Source organism: Phymastichus coffea, unplaced genomic scaffold (genome assembly GCF_024137745.1).
Source record: "Phymastichus coffea isolate CEN01 unplaced genomic scaffold, Cenicafe_Pcof_1.1 PCOF00003, whole genome shotgun sequence".
Taxonomy (NCBI): Eukaryota; Metazoa; Arthropoda; class Insecta; order Hymenoptera; family Eulophidae; genus Phymastichus; species Phymastichus coffea.
The window spans coordinates 12,322,475-12,350,282 of record NW_026706814.1 but is presented as its reverse complement, the minus strand read 5'-3'; the positions used below and the strand labels follow the sequence as shown (position 1 = coordinate 12,350,282).

Genomic DNA, 27,808 nt, shown 5'->3' with positions numbered 1-27,808 from the left:
TCACCGGTGAGTACGTTTTCCTTATTCTTTCGACGATATTCAAATTGCCTACCTTCTTACTTTATTTCTACCTGCCTTGCCATTATCTCTGTAATGCTGGTTCGATATGTCCTTTCGTCGATCGTTATCAATTTATTTTTCTTTTAAGGCTAGTTCATCGTAGAAAGTAATAAGAATATTACTTATTGCTGAAACGGCCGAGCAAATTTGTCTTTGAGAGTTGTGAAGTTGCCCATTGTAAAAGCAATCAAAGCTCATTGCATTGAGAATTACTAGCAAGACAACCACGTCTCTCATATTAAACCTACATACTCGTTACCGACTCATTTCCGTGTAATCGTATAGCACACACTCGTGGAGAACAACGTGCATAGTAATTTACAGAATCTTTTTTTCACTTTCATTACGTCAAAGCTCGTTTGAACAGATTTGTTGAGAAATTTGGACTTTCGATGAATGACGAGCACATTAAAATCTTACGATAGCGATAGAGTTTGATTAAAGTAAATGAAGAGTCTGTTGAAAGATGAATCAAATCAATCTGCCCGTAGGGGGGGGGCGGTGGGGGTGTCGTTTTTGCCTTGCGAAAAAGTCCGAAAATAATAGTCATTGAAAATCCGAGAAGTGCCAGAGTCGGCAATTGAAGATTTCTCAACGAACAATTAGTCCGAGCGAACGTTATTGTCGAAAAAAAAGGAGAAAAGCAAGAAAGAGGACACGACGCGGGAACCGTGGGCGCGGATTCGGAAACGAAAGGATGGAGCTAAGTGAAAATTAAGCCGGAGAGAAGGAGGCGCGGAGGGCTCGCGGGCCTGGCGCTGTTACACAACGGCTCGCGAATTTTCAACATAGCTCGCGAGAGCGAACAGGCCAAGCGAACGAATAAAAGCAGTCCATCGCGCGCGGATCAACTTAGTCACGCTTGCGCTGCAGGGGGGGGGGGGGGGGGGGGAGCTCTGGGTCCGCTCCGCGAGGTAATCGAGGCATCGATCGCCATCTGCGTTCCGGGCCTTGTCGCGGAAATGGACGCGCGACGACAGCTCGAGAAAGCGAGGGGATCCGAGCCGCACAAAAGTAAGCCGTAGGTCGTCTGGCGACGAGCGCGGCGCTTCTCGATCACGCGGAGATTGGCGCTTGGCGCGAGACATCAGGCATGTCCGCAAGAGGGATCGCGCGGAGGCGGCAGCGCCACGGGCCGCTGTGAGCTCGAAAGAGAAAAGAAAGGCTGAACGGGAGTGAAGAGCAACTTGTCGAAAACGCCGCGCGATAAGGACGGAGCGGAGAGCAGAGGCGGCGCTCGGCTCCTAGAAATCAGTACGTGCACGCGAGAGCCGTTCCAGCTGCTTCTCTCTCTCGGATATCAGCTGCACTCGTGGGATTAGCGACTCGCGTAGAACCATGCATGTCCGCTACTGCTCCGCGGAGCCGAGTGTCTAATTATTCACAGATCACACCAGTGCCTGCCCGTCTTGGTCTTTCCCCGCGGCGAAAGTTGCCGGGGAAAAGTCGGCGGCAGCTGTGCCATCGGCAGCGCTGCTAGCAGCGCGTCAATCAAACAACGCTCGCGCTGGTCCTGCGCGATGCCAATCGGCGCGCTCGTTCGCGCAGCCTAATGCCGCGCGCGAGATGCAACGCACACGTGGAATCGGTCGCAAATTGCCAGCCGTCCGGCGAACGACTTCTTACCTTGATCATACGTACTTGAGCGAGCGCGCACGCTTGCATTCCGTTATCCGATCGAAATCAACATACAATGCCGCCATACTACGCGGCTTGACGAGGGAACGAGTCGAGAAGTGGCAGGCGAATTTATATGGAATTGGCCGCCAGCGCGTGCCCGTGCACTTTGGCCCTCCTACTGCAGCCCTCGCTTTTACCTTTCGTCTGTCGAGCTTTACAACTCTGCCGGAGCTTTCGTTTTTCCCGGCTAACCAGCGTTATGCTCGTTATGCAAATAAACCTGAAATTTCAATGCAGTTCACTGTTCTTTCGTCTAATCGTCCCATTTTTCATACTTTCACTTCCCACGAGCTTCCAAATTATCATTTCGAAAATCTGGATAATTAAATCATTCGGTAAATAATGCTCGACCGTTTTTTCCTCTATTATACGCTTGCATCCAATAATGATGATTTTTATAGTCTCGACGGTGTAACGATCTGAACCGCTTGGCAGTTGACTAGACGTAAATTTTTACGATAATAGACAGGGACGCGAGCGCAACTTCCGACAGATATATAGCCTTTAATGTATTGATGGCTTCCAGTTTACGATGGATGGCCGTCAATCGTACGTAAACGTTGCACTATAGGCCGAATGATGAAGTCATGACGCACTTTGGTGGACTCCATGTAAATTGTAAATTATTTTGAAGAAACAATCTAGCTGCACCTAATTTTACGATGCACATCAAATTATAATTCAACGTAAACGTAATATTCAGTAATAGGGCAACTGTCGATTTAAGCGTGGGGAGGGGGGCATCTGGTATTCGAGAGAGTATAGCGTTTGACGGAAAAGGTGAAGCTTTAGCACGCGCAGAAAGGGTAATGCGCTCGTATGTCTACGTCTGTCTTGATGATCATAATTTGCCAGCGCGAGGTCACCGCGGGTCGAGTCTTACGTAAGCAGAAGCGCAGAGAGAAACAAGCGAATCGCATCGCGAGAAGGAGGAAGCTACTCAAAATTGGCCGGAGGCTGTAAGGCTCTACATAGCCCCGAGATCCCCGACGCTCCAGCGAGCGCAACCATGATAATAATCATCGTATCTGCGATCAATCATTGATCAATTTTGTCATTGACCGCGCGTGCTTGTGCGACGACCACAAAGACCACGATTGTCCAGCGAAAGTACGCGCCTCGGATCGTTATCCGTTTCAGTCCGTTCATTTATTTAATTTTTTTTTTTACTTCAATTATTCACCGAAGATTCATCGTTTGATCGTCGCTTTGTTGCCTTTCTTTTTCGACGATGTAAAGACCGAGCATGTCGAAATGTCGGTTGCGAACATTTTTTGCACGTTTTGAGAATGAAACTGAATGATGCGTTCGACAGAACATTCCGGAAGTGAAATACGCGTGACACTTTGTGAAAGTGATCACCGAAGAGAGAAACCGGAGTGTTTTCCAAAGTGCTCGAGAATAATACACGAAGCTCGATATCGAATTTGTTCTGGCTTGGGTATGTAAACTAAAATTGAATAGTCATTAAAATTGAAAGCGAGCTGATTGCGCAAATCTGACTCAAGTATCAGTGATGACGATTCCGCGAATAGTTCAAAAACTTCTATGCTACTACGGAGCAGTGTGGGCTCGGGAGTACAGTCGAGTCTTACGCAACGGCTAATTTACATGAATAACTGGCAAGGTAGTGTCTTGATGATTGCTGGCGTACGATTTTGTTTTTTTCATACTGTAACTAATACTTTGCCCCCGAGCACCGACACTTTCAATCGTGCGATTTTGGAACGTTACGGAAAATGCTCACTTTCGAAGCTTCGTAAACGTGCATTCTTTTCTTTCAATGGCGAGTGTCACAGGAATCTTAGCTGGCTCTGTGGATTGTTCTCGCAAGTATCCAGTTATCTAATCCAAAGACAACGTGAAAGTTTGATTGATTATTGTTTTGACAGAAACGTTCACCGTCGAATAAGATTCATCTCGAGAAAGCATTTATTGCCAAGTATTCATTGTACAAGATGCAAAAAGTGAATCTGGCAGATTAATCAGGCGAAATTCTTCGGTAGAGCTTGGTCGGAAAACGTAGCAAAGTTAGCAGCGTAATCATGATGTACCTATACCTTGGATGTGAAGGGTATTCTTTAATTGAATCGGCAGCGGAAAATATCGCTATTGCATCAAATCTTATCTTCTTACGGCTATTAGAGCGAGCGATACAGTAATGTCGCATCATTAAGTTCGATTGATGTGGACTGCGGTGAAAGTGAACAAGCGATATAATTACAATTGCGACGCGGTAAATCTTGAATGTCGGCGAAATTGAGGCGGGGGCATCGATCTTCGATCGAAACGCGTTACAGCCGCGTCCCGTTCGATGAAAAGTTGGTTTTTCGCGAACCACTGCTGGGACCGCGGAAATAATAACTGTCAGAGCGTGGCGCTCGAGCGGCAGAAAGAAAAGTAGCGGCTCGATAAAGAATTTGCAGCGCGGGGGCTCGCATCGGCCGGAACAAAGCATCGCACGCGAGGGCTAATTGAAATTGAGACCGTATAGCGATGGCGGAGCCGTTAATGGAGCGCGCGGTTACATCTCCGTGTAAAAGTCGAGCACGAGCCGGTTTCCTCGACCTTTCACCCGTCCGAATGCCTCCGGCGCAGCGACGCGCTCGCGAATGCCCTACACTGGTTTCTCATTCGCGCCGATCAGACTGTCGGTCCGACCAGCTCGCTCCTCGAGATGGGCGTGAGGCTCTCGTGACTTTCTCAGCCACTGTTGCTTCCATCTCTGCTTCCTACCGCAACATCTCTTTCGCGCCACACGTTGTGTACGATCCCTCGCCAATACGCAAGCGAGCCGCATCAGCGGTGACGTTTCTTCGACAGAAACGACGTTACGAACGTAAAGGCCTCCCTCTTTCGAAAGGTCAAGGCCGCCTATTAAAATCACGAAACGTCGAAAGGATGGCGTAGGAGGGAACGCGAGCCACGACAACGACGCAGAGCGGGCGCCAATGATGCGCGCAATTCGTTGGCTCGTCAGAAATTGGCGCCGATTTCGTGCCCCTAGGCGGAGACTATCGGACGCGTTGCGAAAGCAGCTCTCCGATCGAGTCCGGCGCGAAATTTCTGGCGAATCATTACGCCGCCACGACTGTCTGCCGAGCTACGGCTTTTCATAGACAATTAATTACCGTTGCAGATGTGTGCAGGCTTTCGTTTTCGCCGAGATCCTCGGCCTCTCGGAGATAACTTTTTCTTCTCCTTTTCTCGGTTTTTTTCGCGAGCGAGCTATCGTGTAATCAGCGCTGCGTTGCGTGCGCGCCTCCTTGCCCAATAGCCGCCTCGTTGTGTTGTTTCATTTTCTTTCTTCTGAACGATCTATCTATTGTGATGCGGTGCTGCGCCGCTGAGCGCGGATACCGTTTACAAGAGCTTACGCGTTCGCGCAAGGTGCGCTTGCGCTCGGATCGGCTCGAGGCTCGCGCGCACAGGCTTTGCGATGTCGGCCGCGGCGTCCACGCTTTTCATATGCGCATAGGCATGGCTGGAACCTCGCGTTTACGACGATTTATGTATCGATCTAATCGGCTTAATTAATTAAATTTAAATCGCAGGCTAAAATATACGCGAAGGACTGACCCACTTAAATTCGAGTGAAAGTTTCGCGGAGAATGCGCATTTAACATTGATGAATAACAATGGGCAAAGCAGATTCGCGTGGCTCCTTATAAGAACAGATGCAACCTTGCCTGCTCCGACTTTTTTATTGGGCATGAATAATTCCCACCGACTTTCCACGCAACGCCGCGAACTTTATTCTCCAGCGACGTTCAAAGTTCTAATGCGGATGTTTGGTCGCGCTGAACATCCGATTGGGAGCAGTCATAAAGTAAGGATCGGCAGATAAGTTCGAGCGGCGCGCATCGAAAATGCGCCGAGCGTGCGAGTGTTTATCCGCGAAGCCGCTCTCGGCACTCGGATGCGAGAAATCCCGAAACGTCCCGCTGACCTAGACCCCAAGCTTGCGCGCTCGACGACGGCTTTTTACCCACGGAGAAATCCGCTTTGCGCTCGCGCGTCCCCGATCCCGCTATTCCGCATAAGTTACCCGCAGCCGCATTCTACGGATGCGATGCGCCAGCTCTGTCTCGACGTATATGCATATATAATCCACGGCTTGTAACGCCGCTGCGAAAGTCGAGCTCCCAGCACGCCGACGCTCCGTAGGAAGCGCGCGAGCGAGAGTGATTTACACTGGCGCCGATCGCGCAGTCGCTACGCTTTTGCCGCCTCTGCGTGCACGTACCTCTCATAATGAATATATTACTCTCGCAGCAGCAGCAGCAGCAGCAGCAGCAGCAGCAGCAGCAGCAGCAGCAGCAGCGAACATTAATAGCCTGCCGTGTGCCCCCCCCCCTCCCATCACTCGAACAACTAAGTTGCCTCTCTCTCTAAATCTTTCGGGGAAAGTTATTATATTGCGGAATGAGCAATCGCGCGTGCGCGAAGTATCCTCGGCATCCCTGATCAGTTTAGAAATCATTGTATTTGAAACATTTCTGATCTGTTGGGCAGCTAGTGATTAACTTGCGCAGATGGAATTAACAGTGCGCGACCTATGCACCTTCGTTTCACGGGTTTCAACGCGTTTTGCCTTGCTTCCTAATTTTCACATGGATATGTAGTAACGCCCGATTACAAAAGGTCCAACAACTCCGCAACTCGTAATTACCAAATAACCAGAAATAAATAAGCGTACAAACTGAATTGCCGACTCTTGGCGCCTATTTGTTTTGAAGAGCGGCACTCTTCATTGGCTAATTAACTGGCGGAAAATGACGAACGACAGAGAATTATTATTGAAACGAGGAAGGAAAAAAAACGACGTTCACATTGCAATGGAAAATAATGATCAGCATCTTCCACATTTTATTTCACAAGCCGCTAAACGCAATAATTATAAGCGAGGCGAAAATATACGCGCCGCGACTGTCAGCGCGCAGCCGCGGGAAGATAAGCATAGGTCTGCTCGCAGTTTGCACGAGCGCGCGCGCGTGCCAGGCTGGGGCGCTTCTTTAATGACATCGTTAGGAAATTTGCTATAAAGCATTCGTTAGTAGTCTCGCTGTTAAATAAAGAGAAGAGAAGAGAGAATAGGTAATGTGAGGGAGAGATGAGGGGGGGGGGGGGGAGGCGCGCCTCCAGACGAAACCGCACGGATAGTCCCAAGTACAACGCCGATTGCGACACTCGCCGCGTCGAGCGAGACCGACCACAAGACGAACGCCATGATCAACAGACGCCAATCTCGCGCGATAATTACTCGCCGAGTTTTAGGCGACGACTTCCTAGGCAATGATGTTTCTTCGCGATAGAGCGCAATTGCGGTAATTACCGATGCTCGATCACGCTCATTCGGTTTCAGTCTTGTTCGAGCACTGCACGAAAATCTTTCGATGGTCAGGGTCATTTTTCCTATTCCTAAGTTGAACACTAAAAAAAATGATTGACAGCATATTGCGGAGGAGTCTTCTGCTGAATATTGTTCACAATTACGATTGGCCAATTTACACCACAATGCCGTTTATTTGCGACACTGCCGTTCGTTGAATAAATCGCGTATTGGATGTACTAAAACCAATAACAGAGAGAGAGAGCCGGTTTTCTGATTGTACATGCTGCTTATTACTGAAAATTAATAAACAAGCATGTGTAATTTATTGCGCATACAGATCTCTGACTTTTAAGGCTAATTATTTTCATTCCCTCAAGGAAATATGATAATTCCATATGTTATGAAGCTGTTGCAACATTTTTAGAATACTGCATTTATTTAAGAAATATGGCGCGATTAATTATTCCACTGTAAAACGAAGTGAAATTTTTGTAATTGAAAGAACAAAAGCCCCAGCAATTGGCGGCAAGAGCGCGACCATTAGCCGGTAAGTAATGTGGAAGAAGGCAGTGCGGAAAAATGAAACGTACATTCGCAAGATGATGCGTAGGTATAGCCATACGGCCATACGGAGGGGCGAGTAGCACGAGTGCGGATGCGTAGACTTGCGCGCAGAGGAGCGTCGCTATCTCGGAGTGTAAATCTCGAGGCGGCAGCAGTAGCGGCAGCAACGCGGGGCAGTCGCTCGTGCGTTTTCTCATCGCGTGGAAGCGCGCGCGCCAGTCCGATCTGCTTTGGAGATTATAACGGGTTCTCTCGCGACGGCGACGCCGCGTAGTCTTTCGACACGTGCGCATTGTGCTACCAGGTGGTGGTGCAGCCGCGCCGCGGAGAAACAATGTCACTTGTGCAGTGACATAATCCACCTGCCGCGCCGTCACAGCCCGATCCTGATGTGCGCAACCAAGGACGTCGTTTGGACGAGCCTTGTGCGCCTTTGCACCCACGTCGTCCGCCATTTTTCTCGCCTCCTTTCGCGTTCGCTAGGCTGCCTCGTCAAGCGCGTGCGACCGTTTCTCACGGAAATCCATGCTTCTTTTTTCGTCAGTCTCTATGAATTTTATCGTTTTTCCGCTTTTCGCTTAGCAGGCGCCGCCAGTCCAAATAATTTTAGCTCGCTACGAGTGCCGTACATCGTTTTTACATTCCTTAGCTTTCGCACTGAGTCAACATTGAACGTCAACTACCACGGTATACGAAGAACGAAGACGCGCGCGCACTGTGCGTTGCAGAATAACTTCATTCCAATGTGGGAATGAAAGGATATCTGCACGCTGTACACCGATAATGCGATCCCATTGTGAAATTAAATTTGAGCGTGTAAATGGGTTCAAGTCTTTGAAATTCTACCGCGAGTCGAAAGGTTATTCACACTTAGCCCGCGGAGAAAAACGCATTTAGGCTCGGAAAGTCGAAAAAATCAGAAAGACCACACGGTTGTTGGTGAGGTAAGCAACCGGGCGAGTAAACTCAATTTCTTGCGTTCAACCTTGGCTGTACACACCATAGTGTGTGAGAGAGAGAGAGAGAGATTTCCCTGATGGCTGCGATAAAAGTCAAGATTGCGCGGTTCTCCAGGGTAAATTTACAGTACAGCATGCAATAATCGGCTTGTGTGAGGTTTGATTATTCGCGCGCACGCGCATTTAATGCCGAGTCGTCTTAACGAGCCAAGCATTACATCCACTGATTTCTCTATTTCTTAAATACGTGCGTCAGCGAATTGTTATGGCTGGGCATTTTTCACGTGACTAATTTTTTTACCAATTCTATTTACGTTTGCGCATTTATTTTGAGACGTTCGTTTTTATTCCAGCACTAGCTGGAACTTGGTCAGATGACGCTTGCATTTGTCAGTTATTTGTAAAAAACAGCTTTTATATATGGTTCGTTAAAATTTCAAAAGTGACTCTTTTTGAAAATATCTGGTGAAGTTTGCAATCCTCGCTTGAAATCCTAAAGATTACATTACGGCAAAGAATTGTAATGTTGCGCTTTTTTTCAACTTGTAGTGATCGAGAGGCGAACAAATTGTTAAGATTATTAAGCATTTAATGAAAATTTCACATGACCCTTTAGAGGCACGTAAATCGGACAGATGCTTACATGCACTCACTATAGCAGGGGAATCTTCTGAGTCTACAAACATTCGCGAGACTTTCACTACCATTCCTAACATTATTTACGTCTTCCCCTTGCCGACAAACTTGTTGTTTGGCATTTAAAATGACTTTCATTAATTTTTTGCATTATTCTGTTTAAAATGTATCATAAATCCACGGGTCTAATTACATAGAAAGAAAAAAAACGATCGATTAAGAAACGCGTAATTTATTCTAACAACTAGGTTTGAGAACTTACGATGGTATTAAAAATTAATTGCTCGCGCGCGCATTATATATAAATAATGTAAATTTAATACGGCAAGAAAATGAAATAATACCCTCTAATCACTTTGCTATTTCATTCTGTGAAAAACAAATCGAGGAATGATCGCACCTTGCTTTGTTTTTTTTTCTATAGAATGGCTCATAATGGTGAGTACAGAAAGCACATATCGTTGTACTATACATTAAAATATAAAATTAACCGAATTCACAACCGACAATGAGCATAGCCATGAGAGTGCTAGTTTTCAATGAACAACCGAGCACACGCGCCATCAGATGAATGACGTAAAAGCAATTATCGCTTACCTGCCTCTGTTCAACGGAACATTTGAAGATTCAGCTTGGGGAGCTGTCAACGCGACACTTGTAATACACGCTTTCCATTGCGCGAGATCTTTTCAATGCGAATCCGTGACTCCGCTTACAAGACACTAATCGTAAGGCGAGAGACTTGCGCGCGCTACCAAGCTCAATTATCCCGTAGCGAGTCTGATGTCTCGCATCATTAATCAGCGAATCTCTATTTTTTCACTCTGCCTTTCAAACCACCTTTCGAACTGTTTTTTTCTTCTTCTTTTTTTGCTCTATCTGTCGAGTTCGAATCTTTTTCGCCGGTCTGCCCGAGTCGTTTCGAGACCGGCGTACCGAAGTCGATTTCTAGGAAATTACATTGTACTTTGCCAACTGATACATAAGCTCGTGTACATAAAGACGCTCGCTTGAATGTATGGGCGGGACATTAGTCTTACGTAGATGGGTGGGAAAGGTGGGAAAATTATAAAACTTTCCAATCATATGCCGTGGTAATTTTACTATCTTCCGTGACTAAAAAACATCTTCGCAGTAACGATGCTCCGCAAGAGCGCGCTCGTAAACGTCGGCATAAATTATCCGATGGAGTCGCTCGATACGTAGATCCAATTGAAAAGTCAAAACTAATAATGGTGTGACTCGGCGAGCAGGCGGAAACTCGGTCGTGGAGCAATTATCCAATCTTGGACGATGAAGCGGCAGCGGGACGCGATATTGCACCAAGTTTTGACGGGGCGGCCATGCCGCTCGCGCTCGCAAGGAATATCACGGCAGGCCGCGAGACGAGAAGCTCGCCTGCACCGTCGAATCCAGAGCGGACGAGGCTGTTGTGTAATGTCGAGCAGCGTCGCGCCGCGAGAAATCCAATTTGCCGTGTACACGCGAGAGCAACACACCGCCGCGCGCGCTCCACCAGGAAAAAGGAAGTGCACAGCGCTGCGCCGCGATCGCGCTCGAGAAAAGTCCCGGCGCGCGCGTTACGCGCACCAGTCGAGTCAACGCCTCTCATGGCTAATAACTTATTGATATATATGCTCGCGCCTCGCTGCCGATGCGGTTCCTCCCTCGCTTACCGCTCGAGCTACCTTCTCGCGTCGTTGCCGTTCCAAATCAGACTTTTCTCCGACGAACAATTGCCCCCAGTGTGTGTACTGCTTGTTTTAGAATTGGCACGTCTGTTTTCACGCACCTTCCGTGCAAAATCGCGCGTTGAAGCGGAGTAACCTACATATTCATGATTTGCATCATATTATATTCATGAGAAATTTCATGAGAGCACGCAATGCGAGATAAAAACTGCCTATTGAAACATACGTGCTAATGAACGAGGTAATTCAATTATATCTATTATCTACTTTTATTGGATGTCTCATTACGCAACTGCTAAAATAATTGTTACGACTCGTCACTGCGAATTTTTTTACGCGGAACAACAACACCTTCTTACAAAACCTCGCGGTACGCTTTCATTTTCAGTTTTTTTCGTGGATATACTTAAAGCGACATGTATCTTTGATCTTAATTTTCGATCATTCCTTTTAACATTTCTAAACAATATGCAATATACCGCACTGCGAATATCTTATAATGTACATTCGATGTAAGCGGTAGGGAGCCAAAGAGCGTACATATGTGATGTTATGCGCGAATCCCCCCTGACCAACTTTCACCTTTCGCCTCGTCCTGCGCGAATCTCTATAGCTATCCCGTTGACTTTTCGAACCTGAAGATTGTCTTTGCACAACGATACAATCGTCTACTCAAACGATGCTGATTACCTACATCTTTAGACTTTTTTATTCGATTTAATTAAAGTTCACGAATTTATATTAATTGTAGCGTTTTTATTAATTATTGACTGTCACAAGTATCGTGACATTGCTAAAAATCTTAACCGCTACAGTAATTTCATCAGTTTTTTTAATAAAGACTATTCTACCTGGCAGTGACAAATACTTTCTTGATATTAAAAGTTATTGTAAATAAAATACATAAATATGAACATTTTCATACTACTATTGAAAAATAGATTAGAATATATTTACTAATTATTATAGATTCACGCAATATAATGGGAAAATTATAAACCTTTTGAATATTTAATATCACGATTTAAATAAAAATATTCATATGGTGAGTGTTCCAATGCTCAGTCATGGTCAAAGATCCATCGTTCGAATAAGTCTCTTATGGTGCCAATAGTAATATAAAAAGTAGTCGAGTAATAATTTTCTGCATTAATTTGAAACAAGCATTAATAACTCGATTAAATATACAAATAACTATTGCATTATTTATGCTTCTCATAAATGGTTCTACCAAAATAACTATTTATTTTATTTATTACAAAATTGGAGGTCTCAGACTGACGGGAAAAGGGCTACTTAACATACCACAGATGCTTGATGATTATTCAAAATTTCAACAATGTTTGACCATTTTTACATTTTTTCGCTTTTATTTTGCAAACACCTACTTTAGCTACTTGATTACATATGTAAATTCTAAGTGATGCTCTTTCAGGTGACTGATTGCAGAAAATAATCATTCTTTAATCTTTGCACAAAAATAATTTTGGCAACCTTTATATCAATGCTTATGTTAAAGATTGAAGGAAAAAAGTATGTCCAATATAAAATAAATCCAGCTTTATTGCAAGATAAATCAATAATAGGAAATAGCGATTGGACAAAAAGTCGAAATTAATATTGTTGCGCATTAAATAACTTGAAATTTCTCCTGAAATTTATCTCCTCGATTCAAACAATCTTCGTTTAAGCCAACAAGGATTAATAACTTTTGAATGCTCAACATGTATGGTTTTGTTGGAAAGTAGCAAGAAAATCAGACGTGATTGCAAAAACTGGCAGAAGCGCCTGGAAGAAAACGTCGGGGAACGAACGAAAGTTTTGTTTGTCCAAGCATTTATTGCGCCCGTTAATCCGCACAAAATGAATGGTAATCAATTTTATTCACAGAGACTTATTCTTCGGAAGCAGAAACGAAAAACAAAGAAAACCTGTCTTCACTTTCTCTGTTGGAAAGCAGTTTGTTTACTGTCATTATCCTCGGAGCTTGTGAGAAACGTCGTAAGCTCATCCCTTAAACAAAGCCTCGGTGGCGTCAGTTGCAGAGGCGCAATGACAGCGGCAGCGGCGCACGGACAAACGATGAGCGTGCATTATTGCGAGTTGAAGTGACGGTGAATGAACTGCTCGCACGGCTCATAGAATCGTCATCGATGACGCTGACGAGTGGTCACGATGAAGTTTCACTTTTACGAACGCGACAAGCATCGAGGCTCATTGTTGTCGAACAATGTAACAATGTAAGTGGAAATTGGGTGTCTCAATGATGCAGGCAGTACGCGCTCGATCGCAGCTCCGCGCAATCAATTTCCAAGCTGATCTGCCGTTGGAAAGTGTGCAGCAGGCAGCGGCTGCCAATGAGGTGCAAGCGCGCGTCGCGCTCGGCTGTCGCGCGCGTCACCAGCTACACCAAGGTCGCGGACGCGCTACGATCTGATAAGCCGACAGTCTACAACGTGCGATCACGCTCTGTCTCGCTCGCCGATTCACTCTCGCGCATTCGACGGCTCTTTCTTTTTTTTTTATTCCGATGATGATGATGATGATGATGATGATAATGATGCCGCTGCTGCTTTGACACTAGAGAAACTCAATGCCTCTAATTGCTTTCGCTTTTTCGCCAGCTTCATTGATCCGATGAAATGATCAATTTTCACGAGCTGAGAAAGTTTATTGTTTGCTAAGCATCTTCCAATAGGTATTTCGCTCAAACGTCTAAAGAAATAATTAGAAGTTTAGTCTGGATTTAGTCACCAATTTTCGCATGACTGGGTCGTCGTAAGTCGGCGTTTGAAAATGTAAACATGATATCAACATCCAGGTATTTTGACTTCTTATTGTGTAATATTGCAGGATGTTATTTGCTTTGCCAAGAACTACACGATGACGATTCTCTGGTGAGATAAATACCAGTTGTCTTGAATAATCATACATCATTAAGTGCAATTACGAGTACGTAGCTTAGTTAGAAAGTAGTTTTTGATTGCCTTTTAGGCAACCGAAAAAGTACTTCCAAATTCGCGAGTGAGCTTGGATTAGCTGTAGTTTGGGAGAAGAGTACAGAAGAATTTTTTTTTTATTTCTCAACTGAGATGAAGATGGAACAATGTTTGCATTATTTGTTAATTTTTTTGAGGCGAGATGCGCAGTCACCAATTCTAGGGAGTAAACTAATCGACGCGCGTGCTGCATAACGCACCATAAATTTAGCATCTAGGGAAATCTTTCTCCCGCAGCGCTTGAGCTAGCAGTTGGTATGAAGATATAAATCAGCGACCTAGTCGGTACTTTGCTCCTTGGCGAGGCGCGAACATCAAACACCGTCGCGGCCATCAATCATCGAAAGCTCGTAACTTTTGTCGGCTGATTAACGCAAATCAGCGATAATAGCCTCGGCGTGGCCGAGCTGCAACGACATTTTCGCCGAGAACAATTATTATTAGTCTCGATGAAGCGACAACGTAGTTACTCGAGCAGAGGTGGAAAATTAAACAGCTCACCGTCGACACTTGTCTCTACGATTTTACCTAACGTGCCTTGCAAAATCCTCTCGGTATAGTCTACCTTATGGAAGCTTCAAATTAGAAGTCTGCCTCGCTCTTTGACTCGCTTGCGATTTGTCGAGATTTGTACAGCTCTCTTTATTTGATTTTTTCGCTTCATGATTTCCGTCGTAATTCAGCGGTTCACCAATTTTGTCTTGTTGAATAAAACTATTTTGCTCTAAATGCTAAAGATCTAACTACTTTTGTTTGCAATGATTTTTATACATCGATGGAATACATTAGAAAAATTAACTGAATTTTATTATTTATCAGAGAGTTAATACATGACCCAACGAAGTAATTAGTTTGTTCATAAATAACTGACGTATTTGGTTTCAAAGAATTCCAAGTTCAAAAATACCATTTCGCGAGTAAAATGTTAAAAGTCATTTAAGCCGAAACATTGTAATGGGCTCTAATTAGCATTAGAGTTCTAAAAGAATCGCATATGATATGCCGATAAAATTTTCTTTGTTAAATAACAACAAATTTGAATTTTTACCGAATCATATTTTACAATCATGAATTAAAATTAATAATTACTTTTAGGAGGAAAAGAATAGGAGTTCGATTAACATTCGGAGAATGGTATGCAATATATTTTGATCGAATTAACTCGATGTTAAATTTTTTTGAACTTGACCGCTTTTGAAGCCCACCGCCCTTTAGTTTTCTTGCTTAAAAATGGAAAAATCGATTTTGATGCCTCATGAATTATTGATTTAAAAACTGTATTTATAAAATAAAGCCTGTTGAATAATAATTACTTAGTTCGTATCTCACGGAGATTGAAAGTTGTTTTTGAATCTTTTGTAACGTTCATAAATAAGACTGAACGGGTAATAACACGTAGGAAAGTTTACGTAAACTTGAAAAAAGCGGTCAAAGTGATGTGCAAAAATGAGGGCCGAGTCGTAAGTAGCGACGGAAAAGGATAGTGCCGTATCTCAGGCGTCAATCGACACGAGTTGAACCTCGGCAAACGTGATTGTCCGAGAGATCGTCAGTACGGAGAGAGGCTAGATAGAGGCGCATAAACGCATATCTTAAGCAGCTGGCCCTTTCCCTCTCGTTTGACCGTCAGTTAAGAGACGACTCCGAGAGTGCGTGCGGGTGCGCGCGGAGAGCTTGCGTTGGATGTACCTTCCCACGCGGCGCGGTAATCTCGCACGGCGCTGCCTTGCCAGGTGCCGCGCTAATGCAAACACGCCAGGTAAGCAGCTTACACTCGAAGATTGCAATCTAATGACAACACGAGCGGCCAAAGATGCACACCGCTTCGCCGTCACCGTTAATTTCATAACGAGTGCTTTCTCTGCTTTCGACTGACGAAGACATTGCTGCGGTTAGCCATGATGCGGCGGCGACGTCGGACAATACAAAGCGCCACGCGCGGAGACCACTCTCTCTCTCTCTCTCTCTCTCTCTTTTAAATGCTTAAGCAAACCGGGCGATAACGCGTTCTAGACTTGACAATAATAAACGCCAAATGATGCAACGGCAAGAAGAAAATTTAGTGGCTTACATACTTATTAAGGCTCTCCGGACTTATCTCATTTAGCACAAGAGCTCCACCAACCACTTTCGTTCTCTATGAAATCAGCTTGCTTTACAAGCACTCGAATATCCACGTGCTAACAATTTCTTCCGCTCTCTTTTTTTTTCTCTCTGTTTACAAGACAATCAAGCGGCTAACCATTTAGATTAGCATTTAATGCTTGTCACATTAATGATCAATCACTTGAATTTCCAGTCCGTAACTCCAATTCAAATATATTTTTTATAAATATTCCTTTTAGCTGTTCATATGTGACGTGTGCTCATTATTATTTACACGCGAAATAGTCATTTCCTTGACATTATTGAATACAAAGTTTGTGCTCATCATTTTACAAAAACACTAGGCCTACCAACGTGCAGCATCACATCATAGCGAGAAATTATATGAAAGCGGCGATGAAAAGGATCGCTAATTGAGCTCGTCAACCTATTGCAAAAGGTAAAAACCGACTAGGCTCGCGGAACTGCGAGAGGCATAATTAATAAATGGCACTAGACATACAGTTGCTGCAGAAGATGCGTGACGAGTAGATGACCGAGAGTAAAAGAGAAAGCGACACTGCGCTTGCGATAAATGTGTATTGTACTTAATGCACATAGAGCTGCGCGAGTAACGTGGATGCTACTACCGACAATATATTCCGTAAGCCGCGCGCCGCAAATCATGCCCCTCACCTTCCACGCACGCCTTACTTCCTTTGCACTTGTCCGTGGTCAGTCGCGCTCTACCCGAAGGGCTTTCATGTCGTTTGACGGGCTGCGTGCACGAAGTACTCGACATGAACATTTTGAACTCCTCGACGTGGCATCGCTGATCGAGCCTATTACATACATCGTGGGAATCCTATAAGCACAATATATCTTCGTGCCGTTTATTTCGCTCTAAGTTTATATTTCAAAAGTTACCTTTACCACATTCAACGTACACTGTTATGTATGCTACCAATTATCAACTAAAACTTACCACCTAGAAATAAATTTTCGTTCGGCTGTCAAATTTAAAGATATCTCGTAAAATGATGAGTGATGTGACAGGTGTGTGGTTTATACGTTACTAAACCAACGCTTTTTAATTAATTGAAGTATTTAATGACAATAAACATTTTTTGCAGCAATACTTATACTTAAGAACTCACTAATATTGAGCAAGTTTAGATTCACTCTGCCGTGAAATATTCTGCTACTCGTGTATCGATACTACTCGTATTATACATGAACTACACTTTATTTTGAAAGTAGCGCGCTAAATTTTCCATTTTGTTCTTAGTTGCACTACGCATCATTAAAAAATAGTTGCACTACTTGCTGTGTATAGTTGAACTACCTTCAATAAATGATTAGCTGTACAGTTGAACTACTCTCGGCAAACAAAAAATAACGAAAATTTAAGAGTTCAATGGAATTTTAATAGCAAAAATTGAGTAAATAGACGTATTAAATTACTATCTACGTGTGAAACGAAACGAAAGTTGAGATAAAATCTTTCGATAGAAAATCGATAAAAAATTACATAATTTAAATATACTAATGTAACACTATATGTCGTACACCCTCAACTTTCGAATTAAGGAACATATAGTACACCTCTTACGTGTCTCGGTGACCCTCAAAAATCTATATACCATCAAGCATCTCATGCATAAGCATTGCTGGCGCGAATGGAGGAAATACTTTAGATTTTTTCAACCTGAACTCGAAGTAACAGATGCAAGGTATAATCCCTATAAATGAATTTCCCCCAAAAAAAATGAATTATGGGATATCCACTAACAAGAATACCTCTTGAAAACAAATAAAAGAAACCCTATAAGGCGATCAGATCGAGTAATTGAGTAGGGTTAATGAGAAAAGGAGTCTTGTAATCAATAGAGAGGAAGGAAGGCCGGGAGGGGGGGGGGGGGTGCAGACCAGCGGCGAACGGGCTGAAAAATGGAAGGAGAAAGACGCAAGAAAGCATCAGAAGACATGACACTAAGCGAACAAACACGATATTACACGGACAGTCCCTTCCTCAGCCAAGGGCGATTATAGGATACATCAAGCATATGGGGTAACAGATTATAGGCACAACTCGCAAGCTGGGTTACATTGGCAGGCTGCGGGATAGTATAAGCACGCTGGCAAGGTAGCCTTTTGACGCCTTATAGATAATTTACCAGTATCAAATACGCTGGTAACGGAAATAAGAAGAAAAAGAAAAAGTGAGAAGGGCGGTCTTCGGGATAATCACGATAAGAACGGCAGAGCGTAAAACATACGCAAACGATCAAGACCATCAGAGAAAAACTACACCCGATGTTTACCGATGTGGAGCTCCAAGGCCAGATAGGCATGGAAAGATGGAAAGATCCTATTCTGCTTACATGAAATTATCACGGGGATGCGATCCTTCTGAAGATCGTCGATCTAGATTGCACTGATATTATAGTATAATTAATAAATGTAAATCATATAGTATATGATTGAAATTATAGTACTATACACAAAGAAGATGTTTAGGGGTAAAAAAGCAGGGGTTTGACTAGAGAATTAATTAAAAAAGTGAAAGTAGTGGAAACGACAGAGATGAACAATGAGTATATATTATGAGGATGACCTTTTCAACGAAGAGTAATGCTAATGTATTTTCACGCTGGAGAGTGAATGATAATGGAAGTTACTTTCTATGCCATGTAAAATTATTGGCAGGATAGAGTTAATAGTTTTAGGCAGTCAGCCAGCCTCTGACAGCTTTTTGAAGTGATCTTAGTTATGGGGGGATCTTAGTTAAGGTGAGTTCCGCCACATGATGGAATTAAATACATACCAACCAAACTAGCGGCGCTATGTTATGCTATTATGAACTACAAGTCAAGTTTTCAGTAAAGGTAACAGTGATACCGTAGTTACAAGATAATATCGTAAATTGTATAGTGAATGTAAAGGCCGCTATTGTTCTGTTAGAGCTAATAATCATATTACAAGAAACATTCGAAGACGGTAGTATCTATGACAAGATTATGATCAGATATTAAATTGATTGAATGATATAATGAAGTATATGATCGCGAAATACCGACTTTCCTTGCGTAATGAAGGAGTTACGATTAAACACAAGTTTAGAATAAGCAATTGCTAAATGTATTAATCGATAGTCGATTTGTTTATTCTACCTCTACTCTATATTGCGAAACACAATTTAAAGAGACGACGTAGTCAACACTTCGTACGTTTGAGAAGCATTAATAATTCTAATTGAATCCACTTATCAATATAATTAATAAATATCATCTGTTTACTCTCTTGCTGGAGAATTTCAATTTGCCAAATGAAAACATGGTGTTCCAAGCTTTCTATTACAAATCAGGGCCCGGCCACTTGTGCACTTTTTCTTCTAAAACAAACTTATTACTAACTAGTAACTCATTTGATTAGTATAACAATGAATGCAACTGTCCAAAGTTATTTTATTTGAAATATCGTAAACAACGGAAATCTGCTGTTATTGCAGGACCCACGATGAAGATTCATACACTACTTTTAGCGATAGTTATGGTCAGTGTTACAGCCTCTGACAATGATACGCCAGCTGACGTAATGGCCAGGAACATTCTGGAGTGGATTCAGGGTATTTATCGTCAAGGTGTTAGAAAAAGTAAGTATATGCAGGACTTATGAAAACAAATTAACAGCAAATTAATGTTAAAACCATACCAGGCTCTTACTACTAAATATTTTTTTACTATGATTGAGTAAGATGCTTTCGTGTGAATGTTTGTATTTTTTACGGTGATTGTGTAAGATGATTTGAGTCTTCACTTGTTTTAGACATTTTTCTAAGGGATTTTCCACTTCCCGACATACGCTCCCCTCCCGACGTGATGATCTTACATGTGAACATGCTCGATCGTACGTCGAGAACGAGCTCTATTCACTTAGAGCATCAGCCTTCATCTTTCAAAATGAAGTACCGAACTTATCATAGGAATCGCGCAAAGAAAGCTAATCTAGAGCACTAACCCGTGGTAAGGGTTCGTCATCGAACTAGCTCAACGGCGTCTTCCGCACTACAGCAGCGGTACAGTTTCAGCTCATGCCGGAGCGTTTTATCCATTACCCCGCAGAGTACAACCCATTTCTGGGACTGAGAAGGATAGCTCATGCTTTCGAATTAAGAAAAACTTTCTAGGCTTGTAGTTCCACCCTGCATATCTGTATTCAACTTATTTTTTGAAAATTGCATTCTGAAAATCTCTTTGTTTGAAACTATAACTTGTTCAGAGCAGAGTCATTTCTGACTCTCCTTTTCGATTACTTCTATTAAAGGTTTTCTTGAATCTTTCTCAATTTCACAGAAGAAAAGAACGTGCTTTGACGTTTATACCCTTCCACAGCTACATCTAGGAGTCTCGCTTAAGTCTATCTTGTGTAGGTAAGACTCAAAGGTTCCAATTCCAGTTAAAAACTGAGTGGTGTAGTGGTCTGGGTTCAGCTATTTTTTCTTTATTCTTTTTTTGATTGAGAGAAAGAATCTATGAGTTGTTTGGTCTTTCTCATCTGAATCCTATGTCTGTTATCAGACTCTTCTGATTTCCTCATCAATCATGAGTTCTGCTTTCTTGATGTCGATTCTGCCAGAACTTAACTCATTAGACTCTATTCTAAGATTGAACAGTGATACATTTTTCCCTTTTATGGCGCAGAATTTGGAGACCTTTCTGACCAGCTCAAGGTCGATTAGACATGCAGTAGTGAGAGTCTGCATAGCGGTCAGAGAGGTTCCTTTGTATGCCATTGTGGTCAATTTCAGCGCTTTGCATTAAGCTGAGTTCAATGCCTTTCAAGTCTTGCAATCTGATATGGGCCAGTACCCTGCTACGGCATATGTTAGCTTTGGCAGGAAGAAATCTTTATATATATATATAGATTAGCGATTAGAACTTGAATTCCCATGCTGCTATTGCAATGTTTTTATTATTGAATTGTAAGTTTGGCCACAGGTTATTCCGCAATTTTAGCTTGGCTCAGTACCTTGAAGCCCCTTTCAATTGTTACTCTAAGGTATTTGATCGTCTCTTTCATCTTTACGTTTCTTGTTCAATCTTAACTATTAGGTGCCTTGTTTAGTTTAAACTTCTTTTCAATAATATTAGACCTGATTTTTCTACACTAGTTTCATCTTGTCTAACCTGCACCAGTCTGTCATTACACTTATGACTTCTTGTGGTTGCCTTTCAAGATTCAATCTATTGTTCGCCTTTATGATGGATATTACGTCGTTTGTGTAAGCTAGTACGTCGTATCCTGCTTCTCTCAGAGTACAGAGTGGCTTATCGAAGATGATGCGCCATCCGACTGGTCCGAAGACTGACCAAGCTAGCACCCTTTAGTTAATTTTTTTCTAACTTCATCGAATAATACTGTGATGCATACTTATCTATTGTTAAGTAAATTTTCAGGAGTCCATAGATATGCTTTGGGCACTTCCTTCTTTTTATTTAGACAAGCAGGCTGGGCCACCATAGGGCATCGAATGCTCCTGAGATGTCTAGTGGAATAGCTACGACGTATTCGAAGCTATTGTTAGCTTCTACTTCTACAATCTTTCGTAGATGAGAGACTGTATCTTCTGTGGATTTTCCAAACCTAATTCCATACTGATCCGGTGAAGCTCATTCGTCGCTGCTTATGACATTTGTCATACGAATTATCATTAGCCATTCCGGTGTTTTGCCTATTATGGATAACAGACAGACAGGATGATTTTATCACATTCTCCAGTTTATCAAAGCCTTTCAATAACGTGATTAGTCTTCCACTCTTCCATCCGCTTGAAAATAATCCAATAGCTGAGGAGGCGTTAAAAAGTCTCGTTAACTCTGATTATAATGGACTAGTTTTTACCAGCATTATTGCCTTTATTCTGTATGCCCCTGGACTTTTTCTGGATTTGTTCGCTCTTAGAGCTTCTCTAACTTCTCTGAGCATGAACGGTGGTGCGTCGTCGGCCTCTGGGGCCTTGTGCATGAGTCCTCGTACCTCCGCGTGCGCTTCGGACTCCGTACTCATATCGTCATCGGGGACTAGCACATTCAACAGGGCATTGCTGGTTTCGGCCCGCCCTTTGCTCCATTTAAACTTACTGTGCATGTGGCTTTCGTGCTACTGACCTTACCTGCCGCCTGTTTGTATGGCAGGGACCAGGTATTTTTCTCGCTTTCGATGGTATAGTAGTCTCTGCCAGCTTTCTATTTTTTGGCGTTTTACAGCCTTTGAGTAATTAAAGTTGATCCTTTCTAGCCTCTTGACTGATTTTTTATGAATCCATCTGCGTCTTCTATTAGGAGCATCTGCAGCATATTCGAGAACCAGGTCCCATTTACTTTTGACTGCTTTTCTTTGCTTCGTCAACGATATATCCTACAAGGTGCATTTAATATATCTTACTTTTGGCGGGATAGACCTGCTCATTGCTCTTATTATCGCTTCTTCTAGTTTTGAAACATAAGTTTCAATTTCTAGTCGATTTGATAATGGCAGTCTCGCTGGATCTCCTTTTTCGATTTTGCATTGTCTTTCAAATTTCTTCTAGTCTGCCTTCTTTATATTAAATCTCGATTCTGAGATCTTTTCTAGAGAAGGACCTAGATCTGAGGAGTGATTCATGGTTATTGGAATTGATCTTTGATCGCTTATTGTCCTGTTTCAATTTATTACCGACCAGTCCTTAAGGAGATTCCTCAGATTTGTTGTGTGAATTGTTACATCTACATTTGATTCTCTCTTCGTATTGCAGTATATCCTAGGCTGACCCTTTCTAATAGCGATCATCAGACCGAGGCTTAGGATGAGTTCTTCAAGATTTTCTCCTATTTTGTCAGTCTTATCCAACCAAAGCTTTGCCTTAGTTTACATCTATTAGTACTTTCTTCCCTTCTAGGTATCTATGCGCCCTTTCAAACTTTTGCAGGTATTGCTCTAGGTCATGGGCAAACTGACAATAGAGATTACTCACGTAAATCTCTCCGAAACTCCTTTTGAATTGTACGCATGCACAATGTGAGTTACATAGTTCTAAGATCTTAGTAGCTGCTATTTCGTTCGGGTTGAAGGGTATGGCCGTCATTATGCTTTCATTTGTTTTGACTCTATGTATACACCAATATTATTTCCTATCCCTATGATATTGCCTTTCCAGTTGTAAGGCTCCTAAGCTAATGTTGTCTTAATACTTAAATCTCTGTCTGCCATGAGAACTCGGAGTTCATCATTCACTCTAGATTTCCTATCAAGATTTAGTTGTACTATCTTTGGGCATAGAATCCTACTTTTTCTGAATAGATTTCTCTGATATGATTTTTTTGTGGAGGGGCCCTCTCTAACCTGTGTATTCCTAGGAAATTGTACGTTGGTCGTCGAGCATGAATTCCCGTTATCTGCGTTTGATTTGGATTCTCTTGTGCTTTAGATCGCCTCCTTTTTCGACTGTTCTAGTTGTTTTTAGTAGTGGTGGTTATTTCACTTCCTATGACTTGGTTTTTCTTTGTGATATACAGTTCTTTGTATATTAGCGATTACTAGCTTTCGAAAGAGCGAGCTAACAAGTGAGTGAGTTGGCAAGAGTGTGTGCTTGTTGGACTTAGCTTGGTTACCTTGTTGCCCCGCTGCCGCTGCAACGGCTCTATAATATATAATGATTATTCTTACAGACTATTGTGTAAAATTATATCAATAAATCTCCAAATATAAGTTATTTAAAAAAATAAATATAGAATTATTATATGGAACTTTCATATGGGTAATTTATAGCTCGCCAGGAGAGTAACGCTTACTTACCACCGTATAGTACGCAACGGCCGCCAGAGAAGCCACGACCATTTCAGCCAGCACCAACACAGCAGCCACCAAATTATTCGAATCCAAGTCAGAATGAGGTGACCGGCGCTTTCCCGGATTACGGAAGTCCACCAGGTTATACACCCGGAGGACAAGGATTCACATCTAATCGACCACCTTCGAGACCGGGATTTACCACTGAGCAGCCTCAGTACAGCCAAACGAGCGCAGGTGGCTCTTCGTCAACATTCGGTGGCTATTCAACGTCTTCCACTACATACTTACCTCCTAGCCAAACGCCCAACAGCGGTTACCCTTATCCCTCTCCTGGAAGCAGACCAACTCCAGGATTCCCAACGCCTAATAGGCCCACGCCTCCACGGCCTGGACCTGGTATTTATCGTTATTTTATTCTACTTTTTTAACGTTCTACGTGATAGCTTATTTTTGAACGAATGCCATTGACGTTTTCTGCTCGACAGATGGAAAGTTTATTCAGTAGAAAAACCGATAAAAATAAAAAGCAAAATAAAAATGAGTGAATTAGATTTGTTTAAATGGAAAAAATTATCTCTTTAAAAGTTCCTGCACCTGGTAGTGGACCTGGGTCAGGATCTGCTCCAGCCCCAGGACCTGGACCTGCACCAGCACCTGGTCCAGCACCAGGACCCAGTCCAGCACCGGGTCCCGGACCAGCACCAGGACCTGGACCAGCACCAGCACCTGGACCAGCACCAGGACCTGGGCCAACACCAGGACCTGGACCAGCACCAGGACCTACGCCAGGTTAATATATTTATAGAAAATTATTAATTTTATTTAAAGAAAATGATACATGTACATAACTAAATCTTTTACAACTGTTATAAAATGGTGTAAATTCGAGGTGGTCAAATAAAGATCTCTTGATTCAAACGTTCAAATGATATATATCATTGCATAAGCTGTATTATCCCTTTGACTGCTAAAGGCGTATATATACGCCCTCTATTTTTAATTGTTTTGACGTTATTTTTTAAACCCTATTAAGAATGGCATCAAATTTCCGGGTACTGTTTTGGTCACTGTCGGTGTCTACTAGTCACAGCGACTGACAAACGAAAAACGCGCTGCCCATGTAGATGAATTCGTCCGAAAGTCTGCCACAGTCAAAGGATTAAAATCAGAAAAATGAAAATGTTTTTTTATTTAACATAACATTTTATATAAGTGCAATAGAAAATCGCGAGTAAAACTGCCTTAAACATTTAAATAAAAAATTCTAATTTAAGGTCTTTTTTCTATTACCTAAAATTTATTGTTTAAATAAACTTATTTCAAAATTATTTCAAACTTATTTCAGGTGATCTAAATTCATTTAACTTGTTAGTAATTGTATCGCATAGTTATTAGTAAAATACAATGATAATCGAATATTTTTTTGTAATTACACACGCCAGCTTGAAAAATATCGTTTCGAGAAAAATGACGTTGATAACCTCGCAAAACTAGTCCCACAGTACTGACATTTAACATTTATGATCGTTAACACTAATCTGTATAAAATTTATATGAAAATTATTTTCATATAAATTTTGAGTTGAAACGCTGGGAAAGCATGCTTGAAGGCTATATAATTCTGTAGTGAAAAGGCTGATGATTTTTTAAGTTGCCTCAATAAGTATCTTCCCCCATTAATTAAATTATTAAATAATTAAATTCAAATTAAATGACATCGAGTAATTGTAATGAAAGACATCTTTATAATAACAAAAATTATTAATTTTTACAATATTATTTGAAACCATTTACCATTGATATTTAAACATATCAACAGGTCCAGTACCCGGTAATGAAATAACGCCAGGGGGTTCTGAAGTTGATGACGACCTAAAACATCCACCGCATATCCATAGTTTGGATGTGATGTGTAGTAAAACTATGATGACTATCGATATTGAATTTAATCGAGTATTCGATGGCGTTATTTATTCAAAGGTAAAAAACTTTAACAAGCTTATAATTATTATTATTTTTTACGTCAATATAAATGCATATTTGCTTCTCTGAATTTAGGGATTTTTCATGATGCCACAATGTCGATACGTAGAACAAAACTCAAATCAGATGAAGTATACTTTCACCGTCAATTTAGATTCTTGTGGAACACAATTTATCAACGACTTCGAGGGAGATTTAGGTCAATCGTATTTGGAAAATGTATTAGTTTTGCAAGTAAGTTGAATTAATTTTTCTTCATTATTCATCATTGTATATTTTTAGTGTTGAATTAATGATTAGAAAATATTTTTATAATATATATTTGCATATTGATAATGCACATAAGATGGGATTTGACGAAGTCATGTGCTATTTTAGAATGAACCTGGAATTCAAGAAGTATGGGACACAGTGCGCACCGTTCGTTGCTTATGGGAGGGCAATATCAACAAGGCCCTAACAGTCAGCCTCTCAGTGGACATGTTAAATCAGGAAATCGTGACTTTCAGTGGTGACACGGCGACTGCAAAGCTGGACATTCAAGTAGGCAAGGGTCCATTTGCACCGGCAGCTAATGGTCTTGTGAAGATCGGCGAAACGATGACTCTTGTCGTTTCTGTCGAAGGAGATCCTGGCTTCGATTTGCAGGTCAACTAAGCTCTTGCCAGCGTTTACTTTCATATCAGAATCTCGAGCCATTCTCTCTGCCACTGCATTGACGTACGAGCCTCGTAAATTCGATGGCAACTCGCTGACTCCATTGAATGGGTGTTTTTCTGTAATCACACAAAAAAAAACAACATTGGTGGCATCACTAACATTTAAAGGAGACCTTCATTATTTGTATCCATCTTAGCTACTTATATTGGTTCCAATTTGAATGAGCTTGCTTCCACTGTCTTTTGTTAAGGGTTATGGAAAAGAAAAAGTGAAAGTTAGCATTCAACGTATTCTGATTAAATGCTTACCTTCGGTGATTGCATAGAAATAAATGTCCAATATACCACAATTAGGTCGAACGGATTCAGCGCACAACAGTTTTTATTATTATTCATAAATTAATGCTCATCAGCTGCATGTCGCACAATTGACGTTGTTTTATATTTAGCTTGACACTAATTAAAATTTTTTTGAAATTTCAGGTTCGCGATTGTATAGCTAGAGATGAAGCTGGTACTAATACGTATCAGTTAACGGATGAGCGAGGATGCATTCTAAAGCCAAAACTGTTTGGCGCTTTCCAAAAAACGAAAGAAACCGGAAACTCGGGAGCTTCGATTATAGCGTATGCTTTCTTCCAAGCTTTCAAATTTCCCGATGTTATGGATTTGTTCATCGAATGTAACGTAGAGCTTTGCAAGACGAATTGTGAACCTTGTCCAGAAGCTAATCAGGTATATAAAAATTTATTACATGGGTTTTTCTTAGTATATTAAATTGGATTAGCCATGATTAGTTAGGATAATTTACTGAACGATAATGTGCCTGCCTTTATAAATTTAACGTTTCAAACAAAATTCAATTGAAGTTCTTAAATATTAAATCGTTTCTAGCCTTCAATGATATTCAATAATTAAATAAATAAACTATCGAGTAAAAATGGTCAATATTTGAATTGTGCAGCAAATTGAACCAGGTCGACGACGACGTTCCATCAGTTATCCAGGCTCGTCGAACTGGACACGTGAGCACGCCGGAGAAGCAGTACGAATAGCTCGAGGCTTCCGCGTGGTTATGCCCGATGATTTGCCGGATGCTCTGGCTCTTGCGCCTTTCGACGAGATCACCTCTGAGACAAGTTCTCAGCTTCTGTCTGCCGAAGCAACTGCTCTAGGAGTCTGTCTTAGCTATACCAGTTTCTATACAGCCTTCGCGACAATTCTCATTGCTCTGGTCGTCAGTAGTTTGAGTGTTGCGTTCATGTACATCAAACTCCAGCGAATTCGCCATGGCAAGAGCCACGATATGCCAAGGTGCTCTTAA

At 42.1% G+C, this 27,808-nt stretch overlaps 1 protein-coding gene across 1 annotated transcript; it reads left to right on the top strand.

Annotated features, from left to right (window-relative positions):
* On the top strand, positions 1-27,808 carry LOC131664230 (uncharacterized). The gene is made up of 9 exons (XM_058935163.1): positions 1-6; positions 19,521-19,664; positions 23,819-24,238; positions 24,470-24,631; positions 25,704-25,822; positions 25,901-26,059; positions 26,204-26,473; positions 26,968-27,219; positions 27,449-27,808. The coding sequence occupies exons 2-9, from the start codon at positions 19,529-19,531 to the stop codon at positions 27,806-27,808; spliced, it is 1,878 nt and encodes a 625-aa protein (XP_058791146.1). The 5' UTR covers positions 1-6; positions 19,521-19,528.